This window comes from Panthera pardus, unplaced genomic scaffold, assembly GCF_024362965.1.
Source record: "Panthera pardus isolate Hobbes unplaced genomic scaffold, ASM2436296v1 HiC_scaffold_20, whole genome shotgun sequence".
NCBI classification, from domain to species: Eukaryota; Metazoa; Chordata; class Mammalia; order Carnivora; family Felidae; genus Panthera; species Panthera pardus.
This window is the reverse complement of record NW_026526766.1, coordinates 86,097,937-86,124,204: the sequence shown is the minus strand read 5'-3', so window position 1 is coordinate 86,124,204 and position 26,268 is coordinate 86,097,937. Positions and strand designations below refer to the sequence as shown.

The following is a 26,268-nucleotide window of genomic DNA, read 5'->3' as shown; positions in this document are numbered from 1 at the left end:
GAACCCACCAACTGTGAGATCATGACCCGAGCCGAAGTCGGATGCTTAACCGACTGAGCCACCCAGGCGCCCCCACTGTAACCCACTTGATTACATCTGCAAAAGTCCTATTTCCAAATAAAGTGACATCCTGAAGTTCCCGGGGGACATGAATTTGGGGGGGATGCTATTCAACCCAGTACAAGTGGTATATACCAGTTTCAAAAATGGGCACACTTCCGTGCCTCCCTACAGCCTCTGAATGCCACAGCCCCCTGATGGAGTCCCCAAGCTGCTTCATACTGTCCCCTGCTGCCCTGACATACCTGGGGCCATCAGGGACAGAGTGTGGATTGTTATTTAATGAAAATGGTACCAGGCGCGGTCTTAAGTGTCGGAGATAATGCTACAAATGCTTTCCGTGCCCCAGAGGGCCTCTCCCTCTCCCGGGGAGACAGGCAGAAAGCAAATCGAGAACATCAGGCAGGGCCCCACAACATCTCTGTGTGCCAGCTGGGTGGGAATGAGCGGTGAGGCTGGGAGGGGCACCCAGGGCAGTGGATGATGGCACTGCAGCACCTGGAGGGGCTTCAGGGGCAGGGAGTGACCAGCTCTGCCCAAGAGACTCAGGAGGCCTGAGGAAGAAACATCAGGCTCGGGGGGCTCTGGTGACCTGTGCAGAGCACCCCCAATCCCATTTTAAAGAGGGAGTGCCTCCGAGAAGCCCGGAGAGGGTAGCTTTCTCATTTCCTCTGATGAGAAAGGTGGATTCTTTCTCTGATGTGCAGTTGCCCCCCCATCCCCCCCCCCCCCAGCCCCTACCAGAAAAAAGTCACATGGCTCCATCATCAGCTTTGAAACAACTTTATTAGAAGGCTGTTTTAAAGGACAACTTCCAATTCTGTCTTAATATGCTTTTTCACAAATTCCAGTTATCCCTAGATTTGGATAAAACAGTAATTTTTGCATTGATCTTTGCATCCTATTTGAATTGTCCTCACCAGGCCATTCTGGTGGAACAGAAGCGCGACCGTGAAGTCGCCAAGTTGACCAGCATTGCTGAGCAGGAGTGGTGGTGGGGAGGGGGGGCCTGGGGGGGAGGGAGCCCACTTCACAGGCGGGGGCGGGGAGCTGGCCGCCCTCTCCTGGAGCCCCCACCCCAAACTCACAGTGATAGGCCCCTCAGCGCCTAGTCAGTCTAAAGGCTGAAACAAGAGATCCTCCCAGCCCAAGAAATGATCTGGACTTCCACGCTCAACGGAGTGGAGATTTCTGCCACTCTTCCTGCCCCCGGTCAGACCCTCAGATCCTAAGGCTCTTCCTGGGTGCAAGCCCTGCTCCAACCTGCCAGGAGCCACCTCCCCATGACCAGGGCCCTCCCGCCCTGACCTTTCTTCTGTCGCCAGTTCCGAGGCATTTCTTTGGACAGACTTGACGACAGTGCGGCCAGCGGCGGGAAAGGTCACTCCCACGGCCCCTCCTTCCTCTCCCCACCCCACCTGGAGGGTGCTGGGAAGGTACAATCAACCATGAACATAAATATGAATACAAAATGAACTTGAAAATGACAGGCTATTAATTAAACAAATCTATAAAAATAGTTAGGACAGAACTCTGTTCAAATAAATATGAAATAAATAGGCTCCAAGCACTGTGACGCCCTGCATCGGTGGAATGTGAGGCTGGTCCCACTTTGCCCCGATTGGGATTGGACACGAATCCCCAGGGGGCGTCAGAAACAGACTTTAATGCAGTCGGCCAGGCTTTCTACCCCCTCTGTCTTCCCTCTGGAAGCACAGAACTTGCACATTTGTCCAGTGTGCCCTTCTGAACAAAACCCTTTTCCCAATGATATATAATTAAGGCCTTTAAAAACCTTTTCCTTCTCTCCCCAGGACGCGCGGACCCCCGGCAGCGGCTCCCCTTCCCGCAGCTACATGACGCCTCACCGCTCTCACTCCAGAGCAGGGGACGGGGGTTGGTTCTGAGTTGGTGCCAGTCCTGACGGAGTCTGGGGCCAGCTCAGAGCACCAAGACACCCCGGCAGCCGGAGCAGAGGCTTTCTGCGTTGCGGGACCCAGCACGTGCCTTCCGTGAAGCCATGCACCAGGATGCCAGGCGGCCAATGGCGGGGCGTGGCCTTGCCCCCTGCATGCACACGCACACCCAGGTGCCCGTCCGTTGGTGAGCTCAGAAGCCAACAGCAGGGCTCAGAAGAGGGTGCGCACAAAAGCCAGACTCCTCCCTCTTCCCGGCACAACCTGGCCAGAGGTGACACTGTGGGCCAGGAAGCCAGGTGTGAGGTCCCCACGGACTGAGGCGAGAGGAGCAAGCAGTAACATGGGGAGTGGGCTGGTAGCCCTCCTCCTACCATGTTAACACAGCAGCGAGGAAGGAAGGAAGGCGGGCGCGGGGTAGGCGCCCAGCAGGCCAGGGGGCAAGGCCCGCGGCTGGTGGTCTGGCTGCAAGATGGAAGAACCAAGCCGGTTCCGAGCCCTGCTATCTCGGCAGGCACCGCAGGAAGCGTCCTGTCCCTGTGTGCGTGTGCCTGTGTCCTGCTACCCCCCCGCCGGAGCGGACGTGACAGTCGGCCAGGGTCAGCGGGACACAGCCGGTGAGCCTGCCAGGCCTTCCCCTACTCCCTTGCGGGCGCACCCCAGGCTTTTCACAGCTTGGCTTCAGTCAGCTTAGTGTTGGCACATTCACAGAATGAGATGGCTAAACATCCCGGGGCTGCAGGCCCAGGATCCGTGAGTCTGCCGAGCGAGGCGGGGTCGCACCCCCGTCCCATCACCGCGACTGCACGCCCAGGGTGATCTTCAGGTTCTCGTAAACCACGTAGCTGATGCTCACGGCCGGGATCACCTTCATGAAGTTGGGGGCCAGCCCCCGGTACAGGCCAAAGGCGCCCTCGGTCCGCAGGATCTGTCTGAAGAGGCTGCTCATGGTCACCTCCGGGGCGCCCTCGATGGAGGCTGTAGCGAGAGAGGCACCCATCAGAGGCTTGCCAGCTCCTCCCGAGAGCCTGACCTGCCCTGGGAGATGGGCCCCTGGGCACTGGCCCAGGACCAGCATTACCTTGGGCCTGCATCCGGGTCCTGACCAGGGCCAGTGGGTAGCTGGCCAGCTGACCACAGGTGCTGGACATGGTGCCACAGGCCAGGAGCACAAATACGCCAGGGTCGGCGCTGTTTACCGCATAGCGCTGCAGCCAGGCGTTCTTGAGCGTCTGAAAGGGGAAAGGGGAGCAGGGATGAGCCCAAGTGCCTCTGAGCCTCACAGAGACCTTGTGAGGCCACAAGAGACAGGGGCGCTGTCTCCAGTTATTGGATCCACACAGGAGGCACTTCCTTGTCACATGGGATCCTCGAGGCTACTGTAACCCGATTCGCTTGGCCTGCCTGCCCTTCGTTTCTGCCCTCACTGGGGGCTCCTGGATAAGACCGGGAGCAGGGATGAGACAGGGGCAGCAGCCCCTTCCCTACACAGAGAGCCTGACTCCTGGGGTCTGAAGTCTTCCGGGGGCATAGTGGACCCCCACAGACTTGTGCTCTGACAATCTGCCCACTGAATCCCTGAGGGCGTAGGACTTGGGGGCTGCAGTGTGACAGGAGACCCTTGCAATGACTTGATGACTCTGGGAGGAGACACTGGTGTTCCTTGTCGCAGTCATCCCCAGTGTCTTTCAGGAAGTGTGACAACAGATGGGGGGGGTCCTGGCTACTAGGGGTTCCTCACCTCGTAGACAGCTAGGTCTATCCCAGCGTAGGGGATGATCCCCAGCATGTTGGGAACATAGCCTTTGTAGAAGGCGGCCATCCCTTCTCTGGCCAGGATCTTCCTGGCACAGTCCAGCATGCCCGAGTACTGTCCTGTCTTGCGCAGGGCCATCCGGGTCTTCAGAACCTGGAGAACCCAAAAGGAGCAACGGGAGGGTAAGCATGGCCCCCTCCTGGCCCTCAACCCCATGCACACTGCTTGTTCTAAGAGGCTCTACCACAGACCAACGTGGCCCTCACCTCCATTGGATAGATGCTACTCTGCGCGATGGCCCCAGCCAACGACCCTGCCACAAGTCTCTCGTGAATCCTCAGAGTCTCCTGGTCACTCCCCACAAGACGCTTGATCTAGAACAGAGAGCAAACGGACTGATACACCCCAGAGATCAGCGCACTGGCCCCTGCCCCACCGTTCCTCCCAGAGCCAGTCAAGTTTAACCAAGACCCGGTGTCCCTGGCACCTGTGACACCGCCCCAAAATAGAAGGAACTGACCCACAGTGGAGCTGGCAGCAGGGTGGGGGCCGGACCCAGCTGCCTGCCCCGCCCTGCTGTCCCCAGTGACTGGCTCCAAGTTCCAGGGCATCAGCAGGGCAGGGACCTCAGCCCAGGGAAGCTGGGTCCTCACCTGTTCATAGGCCATGAATTTGATGGCCGACTCAGGGGCAATTTTGAGGACATTGATGCCGTTGCCCCGCCAGAGGGATTTGGCCCCACCTTCTCGAATCATCTGGGTGAACCCACCCACGATGCACATGTTGTTGCTTCGGGAAGCGTGGACCTGAGGAGGGAAGGACAAGCGGTCAGAAAGAACCCTGCGGCCAGAGGGCTGCCATTGATGGACAAAGAGGCTCTATCACAGGCCAACACACCGAGGTCAGCGGGCAGCTCTCTGTTTCTCGGTTTTCAGAAGGGTAACGCAACACCGTGACAATCAAACACGGCTACCCCAGCTCCTCACTGTGCACCCACTGTGTGCCAACATTGTGCTAAACACCTCCACAATAACTACCTTAAAACGTTTCTTGGGGCGCCTGGGTGGCTCAGTCGGCTAAGCGTCCGACTTCGGCCCAGGTCATGATCTCACGGTTCGTGATTTCAAGCCCCGCGTCAGGCTCTGTGCTGACAGCTTGGAGCCTGGAGCCTGCTTTGGATTCTGTGTCTCCCCCTCTCTCTGCCCCTCCCCAGCTCATGCTTGCACTCTGTCTCTGTCAAAAATAAATAAACTTTAAAAAACAATAAAAAAAAAAAAGTTTCTTAAACTGAGCTTTTTCTTATCGCAAAATTTCAAACACATACAAAAATGCACAGAGATATCATGGGCTTTCGTGAGCCCATAATCAGCTTCAACAAGCATGAAACCACGGCCACTCTACATCTGCGTGCGCTCCCCACCCCCACCTGTTGGATCGCTTTAAGGCACATCCCAGGCACCATCATTCCACCCACGCACCACTTTTCATCCCTACCGCGTTCCTGGGAATTCAGTTAAGAAACACAAATCGATGAGGCAATTTGCTGGAGCCCCTTGTTTTTTTTTTTTTTTTTACAGAGGACCTGGACGTCCCGGCACTAAAGTGACTAACTTGCCCAAAGTTCCACGGCTGTGAGGATGGGGGACCCCCTAAAGCTCTTCTCCCCACACCATTCCACCTCCCAACTTGGGCACAAGAAGGGAGTTCACATTTAACAAGCTTCAAACCAATGCAGGCTCAGGAGGGCAAGGAGGGGGGTGGGGGGCGGGGGAGGAAAGGATGGCACCTTTTCTGAGCCCGGCTCAGAAACACAAGTGTCAGCACACAGCAAGGGGACAAGCAGGTGACTGGCCATATTCAGGTGACACTGAAGTCCAACAGGGCGTCCTCGTGCAGGTCGATTTCACAACCCTGTCCCTGACACGGGCCTAGCTTATCTCTGCCCTGTGGACGTGGAGTCAGGCACCCGGCCAAGGTAAAGGTCTCCGGGCCAGGTGGGGGTCCACTTACTCCGACCCCGTGTGATGTCTATGCAAGATGCACCCAAAGAAACAGGTTCCTGTCACACCCGGTTCTTGGTGGCCTCACTTGCCCCCATCACGGCCCTGTAACGTGACCCCTGGCTTGCTTGACCCAGATAAAATGAGATAAACTATGTGCAAAAGGGCACCTAGATCTGGATCTTATGCTGCCCTGTCTGAGCAGTAATTCCGATCTAATTTAATGGGTTAGAAAACTATAAGCCAAACAGGGTTATACAAAGGAGGGGAAAACCAACCCGCTGAGGAACCAGGGGATAGAACCCAGGCACTCTGAGGCCCGCTTCCCCACATACCTGCATAAGCACCTTGAGTCTGTCCAGGGGTGCCGTGCAAGTTCTGGACACGGCCCCTGCCCCGCCTCCAGCCACGAGGTGTCTCCACCACATCCCCGTCTGCCTCTCCTCCACTGTGAATTCGTCGGGGACCGTCAGATTCTCACCCACATCGAAGATCTGCGAGGAAGACCGACAAAGATAAAATAAGCAGGCTCCTGACTCTCGTGGCCAAGCTGCTGGCAGACAGCTAGGTCCATAACGTTCCACCGTCTAGAAGGGCCGAGCCCGAGGGGCCACACAGATAGTGAGAATGCCAAGGGCCCAGGGTCGGAGACGGGCGTGCCCCTCCCCCTTCACCGTGTGAAGGTGGCACAGCTCCGATCCCTTTCGGAGCCGTGCAGAGGCCCAGGGATAGAATCTGAGAGCGCAGCTGGAAGAAAGCAGTTATAAAACCACTTGGACGGCTTTGCAGATACTGCCCCTGGCTCCTGTAAGAATGGCTTACAGAGGCATTTCAGCTGAGGATCACCAGACTGCCTGTACTGAAAGGGTCAAGTCAGGGGTAAAAATTCTTCTGAAACCCGATGTGTAACCAGATCACGCTGGCAGAACATTGTGCAAGGGCCTCAGCAAATATCAGAGGGGTTGCGATGCCTACGTAATGGCCTCTCTCCTGGGCGGCATCCTGCCGAGTCCGCACCAGCTCTGCTCTGACGCCTGGAGCAGGGCACCTAACTTCCCCCATTGAGAGCCAGGCGCGCCCTGAGGGTGAGGCCCTGACCTGGACACAGTGGGAGACAGATTGGAGGTGAACCCCAAGCGAAGGGGCTTGCAGGCGGGGCACCAACATGGCCACGACCAGGGAGGTGTGGGTCTTTCTGAACAGCGGCGCTGACAGGCGTGAAGGAACACTACGAACAGGACCGTGGGGATGTTTTCTTTTGATAGAGAGAAAGGACACAAAAAGTGTGTGTGTGGGGGGGGGGCAGGGGAGAAACTTAATGGCTCTGTATTTGTTCTCTGTACAGTGTCCCCCGCCGCCCAAGGCACACTCCGGCTTTGGGAGAATAAGCCGGATCGGGGAAGGGGTGTTTGGAGTGGACCCTGAAGAACAGGCGGTGTGTGGGGCAGGAGGGCACCCCTGGCAGAGGGAACCCATGTCTGGGGAACGGCTGCGTTGGCCAGTATGTGGGAACGGAGGGTGCACGTGGAGGGCTCTGGGGGGCCGCCGGCGGAGTGAGCAGGAGGCAAGCCAAAAACCCCGTCCTCACCCCCACGCCAGGGTGGGGGCTGACGCCACACGAGGGGACCCTTGAATGGAAGAGGCGGAAAACGCCTCGGGGGACAAGGGACTCACCGTGGAATGCTTCCAGTACAGGATGATCTCGGGGATGTTTTCCACGGGATGCAGAAGGTGGTAGTCTCTCCACTCGTTCCAGTCGATGGTCATCGTGCCGTTTTTATCCATGCTGCAAGACAAACGCTACGGTCGGTTTCCCCCGGGAAACGGCCCGCGTGCCAGCTGCACATCCCCCCTCCAGGCGAGCCAGGGGCAGGCGCGGGGCCACTGACGAACCCACAGGAGGTGCCTCTGCCCCAGTGAAGAGGCGAGGTGGCTCCACACCCCACTTTGCACAAAAACGGGAATTATCGTGGCCCGCAAGAACCCCGTTCCGGTCGGGCACAGAGGTCAAGGAGGGAGGCAGTCACCAGGGTGACACGGATACTTACTAGGTGACAGGGCCCCAGAAGTGGCCCGTTCGTATTCTGACAGACAGACAAAGGAGGATGCAGAGGAGAGAGGAGAAACACAGATAAGTGCTCGGAGCAGATGTTAGTGAAGCAGACACACGCCACGGCACAAACGTCCGGGGAGCGGTACGAGAGGCAGCTGGCCCTGACCAGCCCCTTCCGGCCCCCGGGATCTGGAAAAGGCGCAGGCAGGACGGGAAGCCGCTCCTAACGCAAACCTGCATGACTTCCTGGCAGAGTGACTACGCTAACCCCCCAGGACCAGGGCTCCCCTGTGAGCTGTCTCGGGGCAGCACGTCTGAGGACGGGAGGGGAGAAAAGTCGGCCTTCTCAGGAAGAAGTCCACCGTAAACAGGCTGCCCGAGCCCCTCACCCGCCAGGCAGTGCTCGCCTTTCACCCACTTGAAACGCCCCCAACTAGTCTTTGGTCTTCACGGGCCACCGGTGAGCGGGCACGCTTCCAAGTGATTTGTGACCCTGGCCTGGAACCTGGGGAGCAGCGGCTCTCGGGGAGAGGCTACCTGGGGCTCGCGTCAAACCACCAGAAGCCAAAGTTCAGAGAAACAGGGTCAGTACAGTGAAGGGCACCACAGAGTTGGCCGGAGAACGCCTTTCTTTCGTCACACGCTTGTTAAACCCAACGCGGAGGCTGACGAAGCGCTCACCTCTTGAGAATTTTTTCTGCCTGCTGTTCGGAGATCTTGACTCCCAGGTCCCGCAGGGACTGCATGATCTCCTGAGCGTCGATTCGTCCTGCAACGACAACAAAGGCTTCAGCCGGGGGCCGGGCCCCGCGAGAGGCCTGAGACCCGGGGCCGCCACTGGCTCTGGAGGCAACGCTCACCATCATTCTTCTTGTCCAAACTCTTGAACACCAGCCTCAGCTTCTTCTCATGATCTTGCAGATAATGGACAAATTCTTCAAAGTCGAGTTGCCCGTCGAGGTCTTTATCTCCAGCTTGCACGATTTTCTACAAAACAAAAGGAAGGTTTGGTCCATTACCTCGCGCACTAGCTCTCCCTAGTCCCTCACGGTGCCCCGTCCCCAGGAAACAACCGTGCCAGCCCACGAACAGAACAGAGGTGGCCCCAAGGACCTGAGATGCTTCCCTCGCTCTACTCCCAGAGCCACCATTCAGACTCCTGGGGGCTGGCCAGAATCCAAGCAAGAGCGCATCCTGCTTCCCTCACAAGCAAAGAGGGAAAAGTACACCCAGGAGAAGCCCTTCCGCAAGAGGCTAACAGTGGCGGGCTTGGCACTTTCTCATCCCGAGTGTCCTGAAGACTAACTTGTTGTACCCCAGGGTCAGCTGTGTGGCTCCCCGGCAGCACTGTCCCTGGCACCAGGCCTCAGCCTGCATGCTCTCTGCCCAAATGTGGGGACGGCCCTGGGCGCTCCAGATTCCCCCAGCAATGCTGTAGCCTGCTCTTTATCCCTACAGGTGGCACTGGCCCAAGAACAAATGGGTGACCAGGGTAAAGGTATGGGGCAGAGCTGGTCCCTGCCAATGCCTGCTTGCCGGAAACACTGCCAGAGAACCCTGGTAAGAGCCAAGGGGGGACTATTCTGGGGCTTGGGCTTAATGGCACCGCCGGCCTCTGATCCCAGATGACATAACTGACCTCAGCTCCCTCAACCAGGTACCAAAAGGCAGGCCAGCTCTTCTTAGTAGTTTACTGACCCAACAAGGCTTGAAGAGACCCCGTTCCTTAACAGCACTCTGTGCCTGCCCTTAGAGGTTAGCCTTGCTCAGCAGCTGCCGTTGGTTTTGGATGCCCAGCACCTGGAAATTCTCCCCAGACGAGTGAGCACTTGGCCTGTGCCATAGGGCCTGCTAAATGCTTTACTTCTAGTAACCTGCTGAACCCTCTCAAGCAGCTCCAGGAGGCAGGTACTGTCATTTCCCCCATTTTACAAAAAAAGGAAACAGAAGCTCAGGGAGGTTAAGTAATTTATCCAAGGTCACACAGTTAGGGAAGTGGTGGGCGGGATTCAAGCTGGGCCTGCTGGACTCCAGAGCCACCTCCCTAGAGATCCTGCTGCCGCCCTAAAAGTTAATCTCAAGAAGGTGGGGGACACACATGAGTCACTGCAACCCAGCAACACCCCAAAATCTAGACCGAGAATCCCCTAAGGAAAATGGTTATAATCTTCCTGTGTTGCCCAATTCTCTCAGTGAGAAACACACTCACCATTCACAAACCAATATGGCTTTAAAAGTCTCTGAGCCAACGGGTTAGGAAATGGATGGACCATTGGGCGAGCTGGTGCCCTTCAACGATTACGATCAGGGTTACTCTCCGAACTAGCTGATGGCTCTTTGCGACCGCTCAGCCACTCAGGGTGCTAGGAGGAGGCCTGGACAGATACCATGTCACCTAACATGATCCAAAGAACAACTCTGGGGGTGTGGCTGGAATATGAGACAGATGCTGGTACATATTTTATCTGTTATCTGGAGTTAACTTCCTGCGGACATTTGCGCTCTCAGCCAAGAATGGTACGAATTACATATAGGGTTATCAGTCTAGATTTATGACAAATGGAAATAGACTCTAGGAGGCTTTGGCGTCTGGGCTGTTCTGCCACCAACGCAATCCATGTGCCTTGGTGTGGGGGGTGCCTTGTGATACAGAAAACCCAAGGTTGTGTTCATGGCAGCTGATTTCAAGATATCTTCAAAGTCATTGGTTCTGCCTCAGAACTACTGGGCCTACTTTCTGGCTCCTTCCTAGGATATGCTAATCACCACCCCTGGCACACCATCCGACCTCCACTGCCATCAGGAGCACTGAAGGGACAGCATGAGATCTAACAGAGAAGGCAGGGTGCCCCTTCAGGAGGCAAGCAACCCCCACAGGCCGCGTAGCCATCTCCCCGTCTTTAAAATGTAAGGATTTCTGCTGCCTCCCTGCTCCCAAGGGAAGTCTCCCCCTTCCCAGGGCACAGCACCCCCGGCTCCGACCTCTGTAACTCGACTTCCAACTCCTGGGCCTCCAACAGGAGTTTCTCTGCCTATCCGTCCCTCCCTTCCCCCAGCTCGGAGAAACAGCCCCACAGCATGTGGGCTGTGCCCCCATCCCCGCCCGCCCTGTACTTCTCCGGAACTACCCACCCCCCACCCCCACCCCCGGCAAGAGAATTCCTTTCCGTCTCCCACAAGTATCTTCCCGGTAATTCCGGCCTTCCTTGGAAGTCACATGCAAGCCTGACATTCCCGTGACGTGACATAGCCCTTTCCCGGCTGCAGCCGCAAGAACTTGCACATTTCACACATTCTTTCCCCCACGGCGGCGGGGACACCCGGCAGTTAGCGCACGCGCACCGTCCACCACCACTCGCATTCATTCACTCCGCCGGCCCCAAGGCCGCACAGACCTGCTTCCACTGGCGGTAGGTGGAGAACTCCTGGGAGGGGATAAAGACGCTGAGTTTGAAGATGGACTTCAGCTCGGCGGGAAGCCCCTTGGACTCGAAGTACTGGAATTCGGTCTGGGTCTCCCCGATGAGCGGCACGTAGAGGCACAGGCAGAGCATGCTGACGGGGAGCCGGGCGCGCCGCCGCCTGCGAGCCAGGGAATGCTTGGCGGCCGGGCACACACGCACCAGATCTGCCGGGGCGCAGCTGTCATTGGCTGCTCAGGCCCTGCCCTTTTACTTAATTGAGAAAAGCCTGCCCACAGGAAGCCCTGCCCACAGCCAATGAGCACCGGCCCCCGCGAGGAGGAGGCGGCGATTGCTCAAGCGGAGGCGTGTAAAGATCAGGACTGACGTCACCTGCGCCCCGACTTAACTCTTCGCCAGCGGGCCGCGAGAGCCGTCGGTCGGAGCGAACCTTCACCCTGCGCTGCCAAGCCCGCCAGATGAACAAACAGCCTTCAGCATGTTTTTCCACAAGGTCCCCAAACGCGTCACACAATACAATGGTTTTCTCCCCTTTAGTAAATCATTCCCGACAGAAAAAGAAGCGGCTGTACAGACTGGGTCGATGCTAACTGGAAATGGGTCTGGTTCAGCTGTGAGGATACCAGTTGGCAGGAGCCGCCCGAGAGCCGGGTGCGCAGCCATCCTGGAAGCAGCCCCATCGCGGGCTCACTCATCCGCAAGGGGGCTGCCCCCGGGCAGGCTGTGCCCTGGACTCAGACTGCCTTAGTCGCGCCACCTTCCAGCTGGCTCCAGTGACCTTTTCCAGGCCACTCTGCAATGGGAGCACCTCAGAACCTACCCATTCCCCTGCAGGCTTCCTCCTGGGGGTCCTACAGGCACCGGGGAGCTGACATGATGGGGGCAGAGGGGATCCCCGCTAAATAAAGATCGTTGTGCTGAGGGACTTCCCAGGAGCATCAACCTGGGGTCAGCCAGCCCCTCACTGAAGACTCCAGATGGCCTTCAGGGCCCCCACCCTCAGAATACTTCAAAGTTCGGTATAGTCCTAGCTTTCTGGCCTAGGTCTGTCCTATTCAAGAGGGAAGTTTTAATTTTTAAATTAATTAAAATGAAATAAAAAAAAACTCAGTTCCTCAGTTGTGTGACCACATTTCAAGTACTCCACAGCCACGTGGACTCACTGAGCATTTCCATCCCACAGAAAGTTCTGTCGGGCACACAGCTCCAGAAGATCCCTTTTAGGTGAGGATAAGGGGAAAATCTCAGGTCCTGGAAAGTCAGGTTTGGGTCATCAGTTAAGGGCGATCCATCCTCTCGAGGCCGGCCTACCACCTCCACATCATCCCCTTCCCCAAGGAGAAGTGTCAGAGACTCGTGCTGCGTGCGGAGGCAGACCACATCACAGAGATGTTCCTTCCATAGTGCGCCATTTCCTAATATAGACTAAATCTCACTACCAGGATGGATAAAAATGGATGGTTATTATTTGGAAATCACAAAAGTAAAAGGAATTTTATTCACTCACTAAAAAGCTTTTTGTTAAGAACTAGAAAAAAGAATTTTAAGATAAGATGGGGTGCCTGGCTGGCTCAGTCAGAAGAGCATGTGACTCTTGGTCCCAGGGTCATGAGTTTGAGCCCCACGATGGGTGTAGAGATTAAATAAATAAGGCTTAAGAAAAAATAAGATGTTAATGCTTACATATAGCATTATGAAACATTTTAATAACTTATATGACATCTCAGCCCCTCTAAAAGAGACCTGATGATGAGTCTGTAATGACAGGTCTTGGACTACACTGGAGAGGATCTGATGAGGAATCCAGAGGCAGCTTGGATTATCCAGAAGATTTCTGTTCAGCCTCCACCTAAATCCATGGCACTCAGCTACCTCTAGAATTGCGCCAGCTAGAATTTCTGGTTTGGGCTATTTTCACATACAACTTATCTCTGCTACTGGGGTCCCTGAAGGCAGACTACTGTTTTGAACCTTTGTACCTCGACTTGGTCACGGAGGGTGCTGATATAAATAGCATGATCACTCGTGATGAAGACCTCAAGTGTGTTTTTCTGAGTGTCTGCAAACATAGTCGTTGGGGTATTTCATCCACCTCAACAAGGTCGTGTATTATTATTTTTATTTTAAAGGAGGCTCACACTTATAGGGGTGCCTGGCTGGCTCAGTTAGTAGGGCATGTGACTCTTGATCTCAGGGTTGTGGGTTTGAGTGCCGTGTTGGGTATAGAGATTACTTAAAAACAAAAACTAAAAAAATAATAATAAAGGAGATTCACATTTATAAATACAGGAGCTAAATTTTGAAATGCTGATCTTCCTTTGTTAAATTATTCATGTTCGCCTCTGAAATAAAAATAAGTTACAGACATATGTTGAAATATCTCATTTCTTAATGACTGCAGTCATTCCAATATGGCTTTTTTTTTTTTTTTTTTTTTTTGAGAGGGCACACGATCAGGGGAGAGGGGCAGGAGAGAGAGAGAATCTTAAGCAGGTTCTATGCTCAGCACAGACCCCGACAAAGGGCTCAACCCTATGACCCCGGGGATCATGAGCTGAGCCAAAATCAAGAGGTGGACGCTCAACCAACGGAGCCACCCAGGCGCCTCTAATATGGCAAATATTTTGGTTGAAAAAATAAGTTGTTCAACTTGGGAGATGTTCATTTTCTAACAAGTAAATATAACTGTACTACGGAATTTTTCTTTGTGTACTATCGAGTTTCATCATGTATTTACAGAACATGAGAAAATGTTCAAAAACAATACCAAATAAAAGGAAACCCATATTCTGTATTTTAGGGAAAAACTGATTAAAGCATTACCAGATAACAGCAACTGTTTTCTAGGGAAAAAACAACAACAGGATGAAATCTCCTTGGTTATAACAGAGCTTGTTATTCCACAGCCCAATGGTATCATGGGGTCAAGAAATGTTCTCTGAAAAGCTCTGCATGTGCTTATCAAAATGTTATTTTCCAATGCTAACGTTAATTCTATTCCAACGCTGATTTTAAAAAAGGGTTCCAACGTATTTTTATTGTGCAACTGTGAAGGAGTCAAACAGAATGTTTTCATTAGACAAACTGGAATTGGGTGTTTGCTTACTTATTTAAACCAGCCCTCCTCTTGAGTCCCACAGGTCAGGCAGAATTCCACTGTCGCACAGAAACTGGAAATCCCACCCAAGTGAGCCAATCTCGAAGCACCTGGGATGCAAGGTAAGTGCTCTACCCCTGGGGTTACAGACGGCGGGGCCCAGAGGGGCTCTGGGGTCACCCCCTTAATCTCTGAGATGAGCAAACGGACCTGGAGAGGCGCCCTGGTTCGCCCGGGGCCCAGAGCCTGTTGGCGGTAGGGCTGGGCCTCACCCAGGACCCAGCTCTTGTTACATCCACGGAAAACAGCGCCCAAACCTGACGCTGCCAGGAAGAGATTTTAGAACTCAGTTTCCAAAGAAAGCCTGTACGCCTGACATGGAGAATTACAGTACGCAATGCTTCATGCTGGAAGGTGGCAGGTGTGTGGGAAAGGTGTGTGACCTGAGTGAGTTCAGGCTTAGGCTTAGCTTGAAAAGAAAGAAAAGAAAAGAAAAGAAAAGAAAAGAGAAGAGAAGAGAAGAGAAGAGAAGAGAAGAGAAGAGAAGAGAAGAGAAGAGAAAAGAAAAGAAAAGAAAAGAAAAGAAAAGAAAAGAAAAGAAAAGAAAAGAAAAGAAAAGAAAAAAAAGCAAACCCAAAACCGATCTGTGTGAAAGCTTCTGAACGCATACCGGGGAAATACAAATACGGAAGACTGAAGCAGGGCTCGTGTTCCGATCCTCCTGAGTCACACCGGCTCACAGCGTCACGTGCCATCCCTCTCCCCGTCCTGCCATCTACCATTCTTTGCTCTTTGGACTTATTTGAGTTTTGTGGCCCAGATCTACTTTTGCGGGCCTCTTCTGATGTCCGTTCCTGTAATAAGTGGCATGCAAAGCCAATGACAGCAACTCTGGATCCCTTAGGATCTAGCAGTCTCAGGTTCCATTTCATCTGTAAAGTAGAAGTTCCTCTCCCCAGCATCCTGTTCTCCTGGAGTCTGCCAACGCCACTAGAGGCTGTCTGTCCCTGTTCTACTGCTCTGGTTCATGCCCCCAGAACAGGTGCTTCCTGTAAGCGCTGAATACCATGAGTAGGAGAAGAGCAGGGCAGGTAGAGTGCCTCTGGGAGTGGAGCATTAGGTCATAAAGTATCTCTCCCTCTTCTGCAATGACTCAGACCTGGCCAAAAATATTAATGTGCAAAGGAGCCCCGCCAGCATCCAGCCTGCTCTAGCCCCACCCACCCGTAAGGTTCTCGAACCTCATTTGCTGCTGTGGCTGGGAGTGTCATTTGATGATCAGGTTGCCATGACAGCCCAGCGTAGCTGGGTTTCCAATGAAACCTGCCTGCACTTGGCAATTAGACACACAATGGGCAAAATTCCCTGAGCTTCTGAGGAGCTGGCCCCTCAGGATTTGCGAGCTTGAATGGCCCTGAGGGCGCCTCTCTCACGCCACACTAAATGGCTTTCTTCTCCAACTGCAGATTAACTGTTAAGACAAAGATAAAGGGGCAAACTGGAAAAGCTCCTAGAAGAAAAGCCTGCAGGAACCTGACTCCCTAGCAGACAGGGGGAAGTGACAGCACAACAAAGTAGTGGGAACTGAGAAGCTGGGGAAGTGAGAAGCTGAGGTCCCATCGGCCAAGCATCGCGAACCCCAAACCCCACCTTCAGGAGTCGCTGCACTGGCCAAGGACACACGCTGCAGAAACACTATTCTGTCCGTTTATCTGCAGAAATGCTCCTGCTATTCCCAGTTCTCAGTTTACCTGCTTTTCAAGAGTCCACACTGCCCAGATGTGCTTGCTTTCTTGCTTCACACCAAACTGGCTGCTCTGTCTCCCCCCTGGGGCTGCCCCCACCCCCAGGCAGCTGATCTGTCTCCCTCTTGGAGAAAGGGAAAGGTGTGGGTCTCTGGCTGGGCCCCGTGACCCCACCCCCTGGCCCCACTGGCAGGCCAGGAATTAAGCTGTTCAGAACAGAAAGTCCTGACATGAGGCCACCCAGGGGCAGGGCTGGCAATAGGTGCCAGGATGAGTTTGGGAAATGGAGCAGTTAATTATTAAAGTCCAAAGTAGGTGAATTTAAAAGGGAGCCAGCCAGTCTCTTAATCCCTTGGCCATCAGGTAAGCAGGTCTGTAGATTTAAAAAAAAAAAAAAAAAAAAAAAAAAGGTTTGGGGCGCCTGGGTGGCTCAGCTGGTTGAGCGTCTGACTTCAGCTGAGGGCATGATCTCACAGCTCCTGAGTTCGAGCCCCGCAGGGGGCTCTGTGCTGACAGCTCGGAGCCTGGAGCCTGCTTCGGATTCTGTGTCTCCCTCTCTCTCTGCCCCTCACCCACTCGCATTCTGTCTCTGTCTCTCTCAAAAACAAATAAACGTTAAAAAAACAAAAAAGGTTCTCACAAAGGAGAGCGCCACCGCCATTTCTGAGCTCGTCCAGGATGATAGAAAGGTAGAAAGAGACGGGGCTCGAAGCATGCCGCAGGCGGAACACGGATTCTGAGGCCCTTGCCCACCAGGACAAGCCCGTGGCCTACAGAAGCTTCTGCTCAAAGCTTGCACCTAAATGCCAGCAGGAGCTGTTGTCCCTCCCACTTGGCAGAGAAAAACCCAACATTTAATTCTCTGATACAGCAGTTCAATTCAAACAACATTTTTGGGGAATCTACAATGTGCCAGACACAGGGCAGAATCTCCTTCTCTCTTCTGGTTGATTTTTATCCTGAGAAAGGAGAACAGATTCAAAACAACCACAACTCAGGAGGTCAGCAAGGCTGCTCCTAACGCAGGCAGGAGAAATCCCAGGCAAGCTGCACTTTCCATTCTAATCCCAAGAATGCACCTTGGTCCTATTAAAACTGCTTTCTTCAGGGAAAGCAAGGCCAAGTACAAGGCAAAGTTCCATACAGATTTCGGGGTGAAACCTCACCTCTACCCCTCTGGAACTGTTGAATCCTGGGTAAATTATTCAGCCTTTCTGCATCTCCGTTTCCTCATCCACGAAATGGGGGTGCTACAACTTACCTTGGCTCTTGTGAACGTGAGGCGAGGTGACCCACACTCACAGCACCAGATGAACAGATGGCCCTGGGAGACCCGCAGACCCGTGAGGGGACCGGCCTCTGCACCTTGGGACTCCAGCCTCTCCTGACTCCTCCTTCTCCTCCCTTCCTTACAGACCCAAAGGTCTGACCTTAGGGATGCGGGACAGGCTGGCCCTCCCCAGCTCCAAGCAGTCTGGTTCAACTTTAAAGGTCCTCCCTGCATTGTTCAGACAAGCTAAGACACAAGACATAGCGTGATCGTTTGTGTGATCGTTTGTCTCTTCCTTTCAAACGGCTTTCTGGGACCAAAATGACAAATCCTAAGGTAAATCCTCTATGGCCTTCAACCTTCCTTCCCCAAATGGCCACACTGAGCCGGTCATGATAGGGTGATAAAGCTTTTACCGTGGCCACAGGAAGATTCTAGACTGGAGACTTGGGTTTCTTCATTGTCTAACACTTCTCCCCAGGCCCCAATACCAAAGTGATCGATTTCTAAGTCCTCTCTTCCTCCCCACACTCCAGTTTTCTCCAGGGAACCGATCCTAGAACAGCCCCTAAAGTAGGAGGTCCTCTTGAGGTTGCCATTACCTTAGGAAATTGCTCTGCAGGTCCGACCACCAGCAAAATGGTGGGTCTCTTTTCCGTGGCCTCAGCCCTTCCGTCCTGTTTCCCCAAAAAGCTTGACATCTGGTCTCCCCGAGCTGGAGCCGGGGTGCCTCTGACTTCATTATCGTTCCCCTCTCTGGAGCCTTGGCACCCAGCCCTAGGGAGAAAGCTGGACAGAAAAGGCCACAGCATCTGCAACATCACGGCTTCCTCCCAGTGTCGCCGGCGGTTGACTGTTCCACTTGTGAGGAGGGATGTGACCACAATACCAAAGATCTCTGGCTACGCGGCTGCTCGGAAGACTAGCCTGGGGGGGCTGTGAGGCTGAAAGCTCGGCATGCAGTGGCTGTTTCCTGCTTTTTCAAATTTCCTAGCACTGCTGTCCTGCCTGGCCTGAGAAGGGGCTCCCTCTAGGAAGAGCCCTGCCGCCGAGCTGCTGGCGTTGAGAGAGAGCAAGCAGACGGTGATACTTCAATAAAAACTCACTCTTGCAGATGGATGGTGATCGAATGTTTGGCTTTTTTCAAAAAGCTAAAAGCCATAGCCCAACAGATCTCTCCTGGAGGCAGAAGCAACTCGGAGGTCCCAATTATTCAGCAGTCCTCGCTCAACTAATGACCATCACACGAGCCAGGACCCGGACCCGAGCACCCCGTCTGCGTCTGCAATCTCACTGCAGCAGGGCGCGGCCAATCACCTCTGCCGACACTACCGAGTTCATTATCCCAACCAGCAACGGCCCTCCAATCACAGGCGGCCGATTCCCTGCATGCGGCCGGCAGTTCTGCAGGGAGGTGCTGATGGCAACCGCCGGATGAGCCTCCCATCTCGCAGGACCCTCCCGGTGCTGCACCCACCCCCCCACCCCCGCGGGAGCCCAGCTTCCTCCTCTCCGCCTGCTTGTTTCCGGGATGACTTTCACCATCAAGGTTAACACGATCAATACACCCTGGCAACACCTCCTGACACATCCAGCAACGCTCTTCGTTGCCCCATTAGCCCGTTCTCTCCAACTGCCGAGCACAGCGCACGCCATACGGGCTACTCACTCTCCCATGTCTTCCTCTACACCACGAGCTGCTTAAGGACGGGGGCCAAGTCACACATCTTTCTCCCTCTAGTACCCAGAACCAGGCACAGATGAAGTCTGTAGACTGGAGGGAGTGGATGATCATGAATAAAAGTGAAGTTCCATTTGCTTAAATGTTTCTCAATTTACTAGCCAACATAAGCAGTGACCAGTCTCCCCCCACCCCCTCACCCCTGCAAAGCGACGCTTTGATAGTGGTGTTCACAACCATTATTTTAAAAACACAAGCGTGAGAAAATTTTCATGAACTGTGTTGGGGAGAGTGTACGGAAACACGCACCCTCACACGCTGCTGTGAGCGTGTAAATCAGTACAACCTCTCCCACGAGGAAGTTAGTCATGGCTTCCCACATGTCAAAAGCACAAATCCTTTGATATAACAATGCTGCTTTAAGGGGCGCCTGGGTGGCTCAGTCGGTTGAGCGGCCGACTTAGGCTCAGGTCATGATCTCACGGTCTGTGAGTTCGAGTCCCGCGTCGGGCTCTGTGCTGGCAGCTCAGAGCCTGGAGCCTGTTTCCGATTCTGGGTCTCCCTCTCTCTGACCCTCCCCCATTCATGCTCTGTCTCTCTCTGTCTCAAAAATTAATAAACGTAAAAAAAAAATTTAAAACAATTCCGCTTTTAGCGATTTATCCTGCGGATACATTTGCACCTACGGGAAATCACATACCCATATATGATATATGTGTGATACATATACATGTAAGGATAAAATATGAGGATATATATATTTTTTGCAGCTGTGTTTATAATAGTACAAGTTTGGAAACAACTTCCAGGTCCTTGACAAGAGGAGCAGGTACGTAAGATTCAGGCACACCCACACCTATCCAACTGTTATTAAGACATTTCTACCTACTGTTATGGAATGGCTTGAACATATCTTTTTAAATGAGAAAAGCAAGGTGCAGAAGAAAGGGGGTAATACGCTGCCATTGATTTCTCAGTGTGTATATGTGACAAATTATCTCTGCAAAGACACATTAAAAATTAAAGAGGGGCGCTCTTTTTAAATATTAATAAATATTAATAAAAATGAAATGCGTGTTCTCTCAAAAACGAATAAACATTAAAAAAATTGAAGTATGGTCTGGGGCACTTGGGGGCTCGAGAGGAGAAAGGCAGGTGGTTTATTTTCACCAAATATCCTTAGATCTTGTGAAACTGAATCATGTGCGTGTTATGACCACACACGCGTGCATATGTACGTAACTACAACTGTTTAAAAAGAAAACACGAGAAGCGAAAGCAAGATGGCCAAGCTTGCTCTGAAAGCTGAGGGGCCTGCATCAGTTGCCTTCTCACTGGAAACACGGACCAACCTTATTTTGAAGCAGTTTTGTGTGTTGACTAGATGTATAGTCTTTGGAGCCAGACCCTACATGTGAATCCTGGCCACCCCTTACTAGTCGCGTGAATAATGTTGGTCAAGCTACTTTAGCTCTCTGTGCTTTAATATCTGTGCAAAATGGAGATGGTAAAAGAACTGTATTATTACTTCACAGAATTTGTTAACCATGAAATTAGATAATTAGCTCTCGGGACACCCGGGTGGCTCAGTCGGTTAAGCGTCTGACTCGATTTCAGCCCAGGCTATGATCTCAAGGTTCGTGAGATTGAGCCCTGCATCCAGCTCTGTGCTGAGTGCATATCCTGCTTGGGATTCTCTCTCTTCCTTTCTCTCTGCCCCTCCCCTGCTCACGTGCTCTCCCTCTGTCAAAACAAGTAAATAAACGTTTAAAAAATGTATCTATAAAGCATGTATAAACAGTACATGCTATTTTATTTTTTAAAAGATATTATTTTTAAGTAATCTCTACACCTACTGTGGGGCTCGAACTCACAACCTCGAGATCAAGAGTTGTGCACTCCACTGCGTAAGCCAGCCAGGCGCCCTCACACTACCTATTTTATTGACAGAAAGTGATGGCAAGTTCATGAAATTAATAGTTTTAATACTGAAGAAGAATCAGTCCAGAGCCCCAAACCCTCAACAAATTAGTAATCCTTTAATGAAGATGAATCTTGTTTTTAGGCACAAGGGGTCTGTCAAATTGGACGTAGCAGTGTTTTGGGCCCCCATGTGCAAACACAAGAGAAATCGCTTATGTAATAGATTACTGGCGTTTCATTTTATGGGCTCTTCCATCCCACAGAACTGAGCAAAAACTCTAGGGCTTTGCAGCCCAGATGGAATAACAGGGACTGATTCATCTTTCTGCCAACAGGCAACGAGACAGTGACTCCTGAGAGATGCACACAAATGAGGCAAGCCCTACAACCTGCCCCAGCTTCATGGCTGGAGTTACCAGGCTGTGATGCAGGGAGAAGGCACCCAGGTAGAGCCCAGCAATCTCCCCATGCTGAAGGCAAGCAGCTGGGGGGCCAGGAAGGTCAGGGCAGCTACAGCAGGACCAAGGACCGGGGAGGAAGGAACTGCACAGACAGTGAGCTCTGGGGAGCTGCTGAGGGCCCTCCTAGAGTCATGCAGCCTGCCTGTGAGGACACTGCCTGAGGGTGGGAAAAGAACCATCCAAAGGCATCCTGTTCCCACAGGACAGAATAGAAAACCTCACAATATAGGGAGGTTTGGGAAGGGAGCCCCAGAATGAAGCTCAAAAATATTCACAGTAATATGAGACTATCCAGCACCTAGTAAAATAAAATCCAATGAAAAATTAACAGGAATGCAAAGAAACAGGAAAAAATGACCCATATGGAGGATTGAAATCAATCAGTTGAAAGTGACTCAGAAATGACATGTATGATAGAACCAGTACACAAGAATACTCATAGGGGCTGGGTGGCTCAGTCGGTTGGGTGTCCAGCTTCGTCTGGGGTCATGATCTTGTGGTCCGTGAGTTCGAGGCCGGCGTCAGGCTCTGTGCTAATAGCTCAGAGCCTGGAGCCTGCTTCGGATTCTGTGTCTCCCTCTCTCTCTGCCCCTCCCCTACTCACGCTCTGTCTCTCTCTCAAAATTAAATAAACATTTAAAAAAAAGGAAAAATAAAAGAAAAAAGAAAAACACACTGGATGGTGTTAGCAGCAGATTAGACGATGCAAAATAAAAGAATTAATGAGCTTGAAGACAGAGCAATCGAAACTTTCCAAAACGAAAGAGAGAAAAAAGGCAAAACCAAAAATGAACAGAGCATCAGCGAGCTGTGGGACAACCGCTAACAGGTTAATATGAACCAGAGTTCACGAAGGCAGGGACAGAAAAAACATTTAAAGAAATTAATGGCTACATTTTTCCCCAAATTCATTGAAAACTACAAATCCACAGATCGAAGAAACTCAACAAACCCCACGGATAAGAAATATCAAACAAACAAACAAACTACATTCAGGCACATCAAATTAAATTTCTGAAAACCAGTGATAAAGAGGAATATCTTAAAAGCAGATACAGAAAAAAAGACCCAATACATACAGAGGAACAAAGATAAGAATATCTGGGGACTTTCCCATCAGAAACTGTTAACCCAAAAAAACACCTACTGAAAGGAAGGCAAAATAAAAACTTTTCAGACTTATGAAAGCTGGAAGATTTTCTCACCAGCAGATTTGCATTACAAGAAATATTATAGGAGTCCTTTAGGTAGAAGGAAGATCTAGATTTACGCAAAGGAATGAAGAAGACCAAAATAGTAATTGTATAGGTAAATATAAAGGACTTTGTTCTTATTATTTAGATCTCTGTAAAAGATAAGTTTAAAGCAAAAACAAAACAACGTATCGCGGGCTGATGACGTATGTAGAAGTAAAAATATATGAGAACAACAGCCCAAAAGCTAGGAGAATAGAAATAAAAGTATGGTTGGCCCTTGAACAATGCAGAAGGTTGGGGCTCCAACCCTGAGCAGTTAAAGATCCACTTTTGGGGTGCCTGGGTGGCTCAGTCGGTTAAGCATTCGACTTCGGCTCAGGTCATGATCTCGCAGTTCATGATCTCAAGTCTGGGGTCCGGTTCTGTGCTGGCAGGGTGGAGCCTGCTTAAGATTCTCTCTCTCTGACCCTCCGCACCCACTCTCAAAATAAATAAATAAACTTAAAAGAAAAATCCACTTTTAGGGCACCGGGGTGGCTCAGTCGGTTAAGCAACCGACTCTTGATTTCGGCTCAGGTCTTGATCTCATGGTTTGTGAGTTCAAGTCCCACATCTGGCTCTGTGCTGACAGTGCGGAGAGCCTGCTTGAGATTCTCTCTCTCCCTCCCCTTCTCTCTCTGCCCCTCCCGTACTCTCTGTCTCAAAATAAGTACAATAAATTTTTCAAAAATCCACTTTCGATTCCCTAAAAACATAGTAAGTCTACTGTTGACCAAAAGCCTTACCGATAACATCAACAGTTGATTAACACATATTTTGTATATGTATTATATACTGTAGTGTTAATAAAGCTAGAAAAAGCAAATGTGTTAAGAAAATCATAAGGAAGAGAAAATATATTTACAGTACTGTACTGTATTTATTTTTTAAACATTCATGTAGAAGTAGACCACCGCAGTTCAAATTCATGTTGTTCAAGGGTCAGCTGTATACTAAGATTCCCCCCCACCTCTTTTGAGTTCATTTATTTATTTCGAGAGAGAAAGAGAGGAAGCACGGGCACAAGTGGGGGTGGGGCAGAGAGAGAGGGAGAGAGAATCCCAAGCAGGCTCCATGCTGTCAGCGCTGAGCCCAGTGTGGGGCTCCATCTCATGGACAGTGAGATCATGATCTGAGCTGAAATCAAGAACTAGATGCTTAACCAACAGAGCCACCCAGGCCCCAAAGATTCTTAAAGTATTTAAAGAATTTTTTTTCACGTTTATTTATTTCTGGGAGAGAGACAGACAGAATGGGAGTGGCAGAGGGGCAGAGAGAGAGGGAGACACAGAATCGGAAGCAGGCTCCAGGCTCTGAGCTGTCAGCACAGAGCCCAATGAGGGACTCAAATCCACAAAGCGTGAGATCATGACCTGAGCTGAAGTCCGGTGGTTAACCTACTGAACCACCCAGGTGCCCCTCTTCAACTATTTAATATAATATCAGTTAAGTTAGGCTGTGGTAGGTTAAAAATGTATGTATATTATAATCCCTAAAGCTACCATTAGAAAGAGAGTTACAGCTAGTAAGGCAACAAAAGAGACCAAATGGAATCATAAATAATACTCAACTGACCCAAAAGAAGGCAGAAAGAAAGAGAAGAGTAGATGGCACACATAGAAAACAAATAGCAAATAAAAAGGTAGTAGATTCAGGGGTGCCTGGGTGGCTCAGTCAGTTGTGTCCGACTTTGGCTCAGATCATGATCTCAGTTTGTGGGTTCGAGCCCCGCGTCAGGCTCTGTGCTGACAGCTCAGAGCCTGGAGCCTGCTTCCAATTCTGTGTCTCCCTCTCTCTCTGCCCTTCCCCCGTTCGTGCTCTGTCTCTCTCTGTCTCAAAAATAAATAAACGTTAAAATAAATAAATAAATAAATAAATAAATAAATAAATAAATAAATGTAAAAAAAAAAATTTTAAAAAAAAGGTGGTAGATTCAAACCCAATCATATCAATAACAACAGTAGATACGAGTGGTTTAAACATCCCAATTAAAAGGTAGAGATGGTCAGTTGGGATTAAAAAAGCAAGATCTAGCTATATGTTGCCTACAAGAAACATTTTTTAAATACAGAGATACGGGGCGCCTGGGTGGCTCAGTCAGTTAAGCGTCCAACTTTGGTCCAGGTCATGATCTCACAGTTCATGAGTTCGAACCCTGTTATCAGGCTCTGTGCTGACAGCTCGGAACCTGGAGCCTGCTTCAGATTTTGTCTCCCTCTCTCTCTGCCTCTCCCCCACTCGTGCTCTGTCTCTCTTTCTCTCTCAAAAATAAATAAACGTTAAAAAAATAAAAATATATATATAGACATAAAAATAGGTTAAAAATAAAAGAATGGATAAAGATATACTGTACCACGTTCATATTAATCCAGAGAAAACTGGAATGGCTATATTACATTAGACAAAGTAGATTTCAGAGCAAAGGATGTTATGGTGGGCATTTCATAATAACAAAAGGGTCAATGCATCAAGAGGACATAAGAAGCCTAAATGTTTCTGTATCCCATTATAGAGCCTCAAAATACATGAAGCAAAACCAACAAAAGCATAAGGAAAAGGAGACAAATGCACCATCATAATCAGAGATCTTAACACCATTCTTTCAATAACTGGCAGAACAAGTAGACAGAAAATCAGCAAGGGCACAGAAGGCTTGGTTGGGCAACATTATCAACCACCTTGACCTAACTGGCATTTATAAAATACTCTACCCATCGAGACTGGAATACACATTCTTTCAAAGTATCCACAGAACAGATTCTGGCTCACAAAACAAGTCTCACTAGATTTAAAAGGGTTCAGCTTGTACCAAATATGCTTTTTGACCATAGTGGAATCAAATTAGAAATCAATGGCAGAAAGATACCTGGCAAATACCTAAATATTTGGAAACAACGTAACACAACGCTAAATAATCCATGCGTCAAAGGAGAACTCAAAAGACAAATGAGAAAGTATTGGGGCACCTGGGTGGCTCAGTCGGTTAGGTGTCTGACTCTTGATTTTGATTCAGGTCATGATCTCACAGTCGGTGAATTTGAGCCCCGCGCTGGGCTCCGCGCTGACAGTGCAGAGCCTGCTTGGGATTCTCTCTCTCAAAAAATTTTTTAAAACTTATAAAAAAAAAAAAAAAAAGAAAGAAAGAAATGAGAAAGTATTTCAAATGGTGTGAAAGCAGAACACATAAAAAAATCTGTAGGATGTTGCCAAAGCAGTACTTAGATGGGAAAGCCCATACTAGAAAAGAAAGGCCTCAAATCAGTGACGTCAACTTCCCTCTCAAGAAAGCAGAAAAGAACAAAATAAACCCAGACTAAGCAGAAGGAAATAATAAAACTAGGCAAGGGAGGGGCACCTGGGTGGCTCAGTCGATTGGGCATCTGACTTCAGCTCAGGTCATGATCTCACAATCCAGGGAGTTCGAGCCCCGTGTTTCGCTCTGTGCTGACAGCTCAGCCTAGAGCCTGCTTCGAATTCTGTGTCTCCCTCTCTCTCTGCCCCTCCCCTGCTTGCACCCTGTCTCTCTCTAAAATCAATAACCACCACCAAAAAAACAAAACAAAACAAAACAAAACAAAAAACCAAACTAGGCAAGGGAGAGACAATGCCTCCTTTACCTTAAAATCTGCACCTAAGACAGATCAATGAA

General features: G+C 50.9%; 1 protein-coding gene across 6 annotated transcripts in view; it reads right to left on the bottom strand.

Annotated features, from left to right (window-relative positions):
* Positions 1 to 827: 827 nt before the first annotated feature.
* The window catches only part of SLC25A25 (solute carrier family 25 member 25), a 34,414-nt gene continuing 8,973 nt past the window's right edge, over positions 828 to 26,268 (bottom strand). Inside the window, exons 1-11 of one of the 6 annotated variants that reach the window (XM_019421008.2) lie at positions 17,922 to 19,137; positions 8,646 to 8,772; positions 8,467 to 8,554; positions 7,781 to 7,816; positions 7,407 to 7,518; positions 6,068 to 6,226; positions 4,386 to 4,538; positions 3,999 to 4,106; positions 3,718 to 3,885; positions 3,058 to 3,208; positions 828 to 2,954 (exon numbers count right to left, since the gene is read on the bottom strand). In XM_019421008.2, coding sequence (XP_019276553.1) covers positions 2,770 to 2,954; positions 3,058 to 3,208; positions 3,718 to 3,885; positions 3,999 to 4,106; positions 4,386 to 4,538; positions 6,068 to 6,226; positions 7,407 to 7,518; positions 7,781 to 7,816; positions 8,467 to 8,554; positions 8,646 to 8,772; positions 17,922 to 18,140 — 1,506 coding nt within the window. In that variant the 5' untranslated portion in view covers positions 18,141 to 19,137 and the 3' untranslated portion in view covers positions 828 to 2,769. Of the gene's footprint in view, positions 2,955 to 3,057; positions 3,209 to 3,717; positions 3,886 to 3,998; positions 4,107 to 4,385; positions 4,539 to 6,067; positions 6,227 to 7,406; positions 7,519 to 7,780; positions 7,817 to 8,466; positions 8,555 to 8,645; positions 8,773 to 11,180; positions 11,450 to 17,921; positions 19,138 to 26,268 lie in introns of those variants that run through there. The other 5 variants (XM_019421011.2, XM_019421005.2, XM_019421009.2 and 2 more) reach the window with 5 other exon arrangements.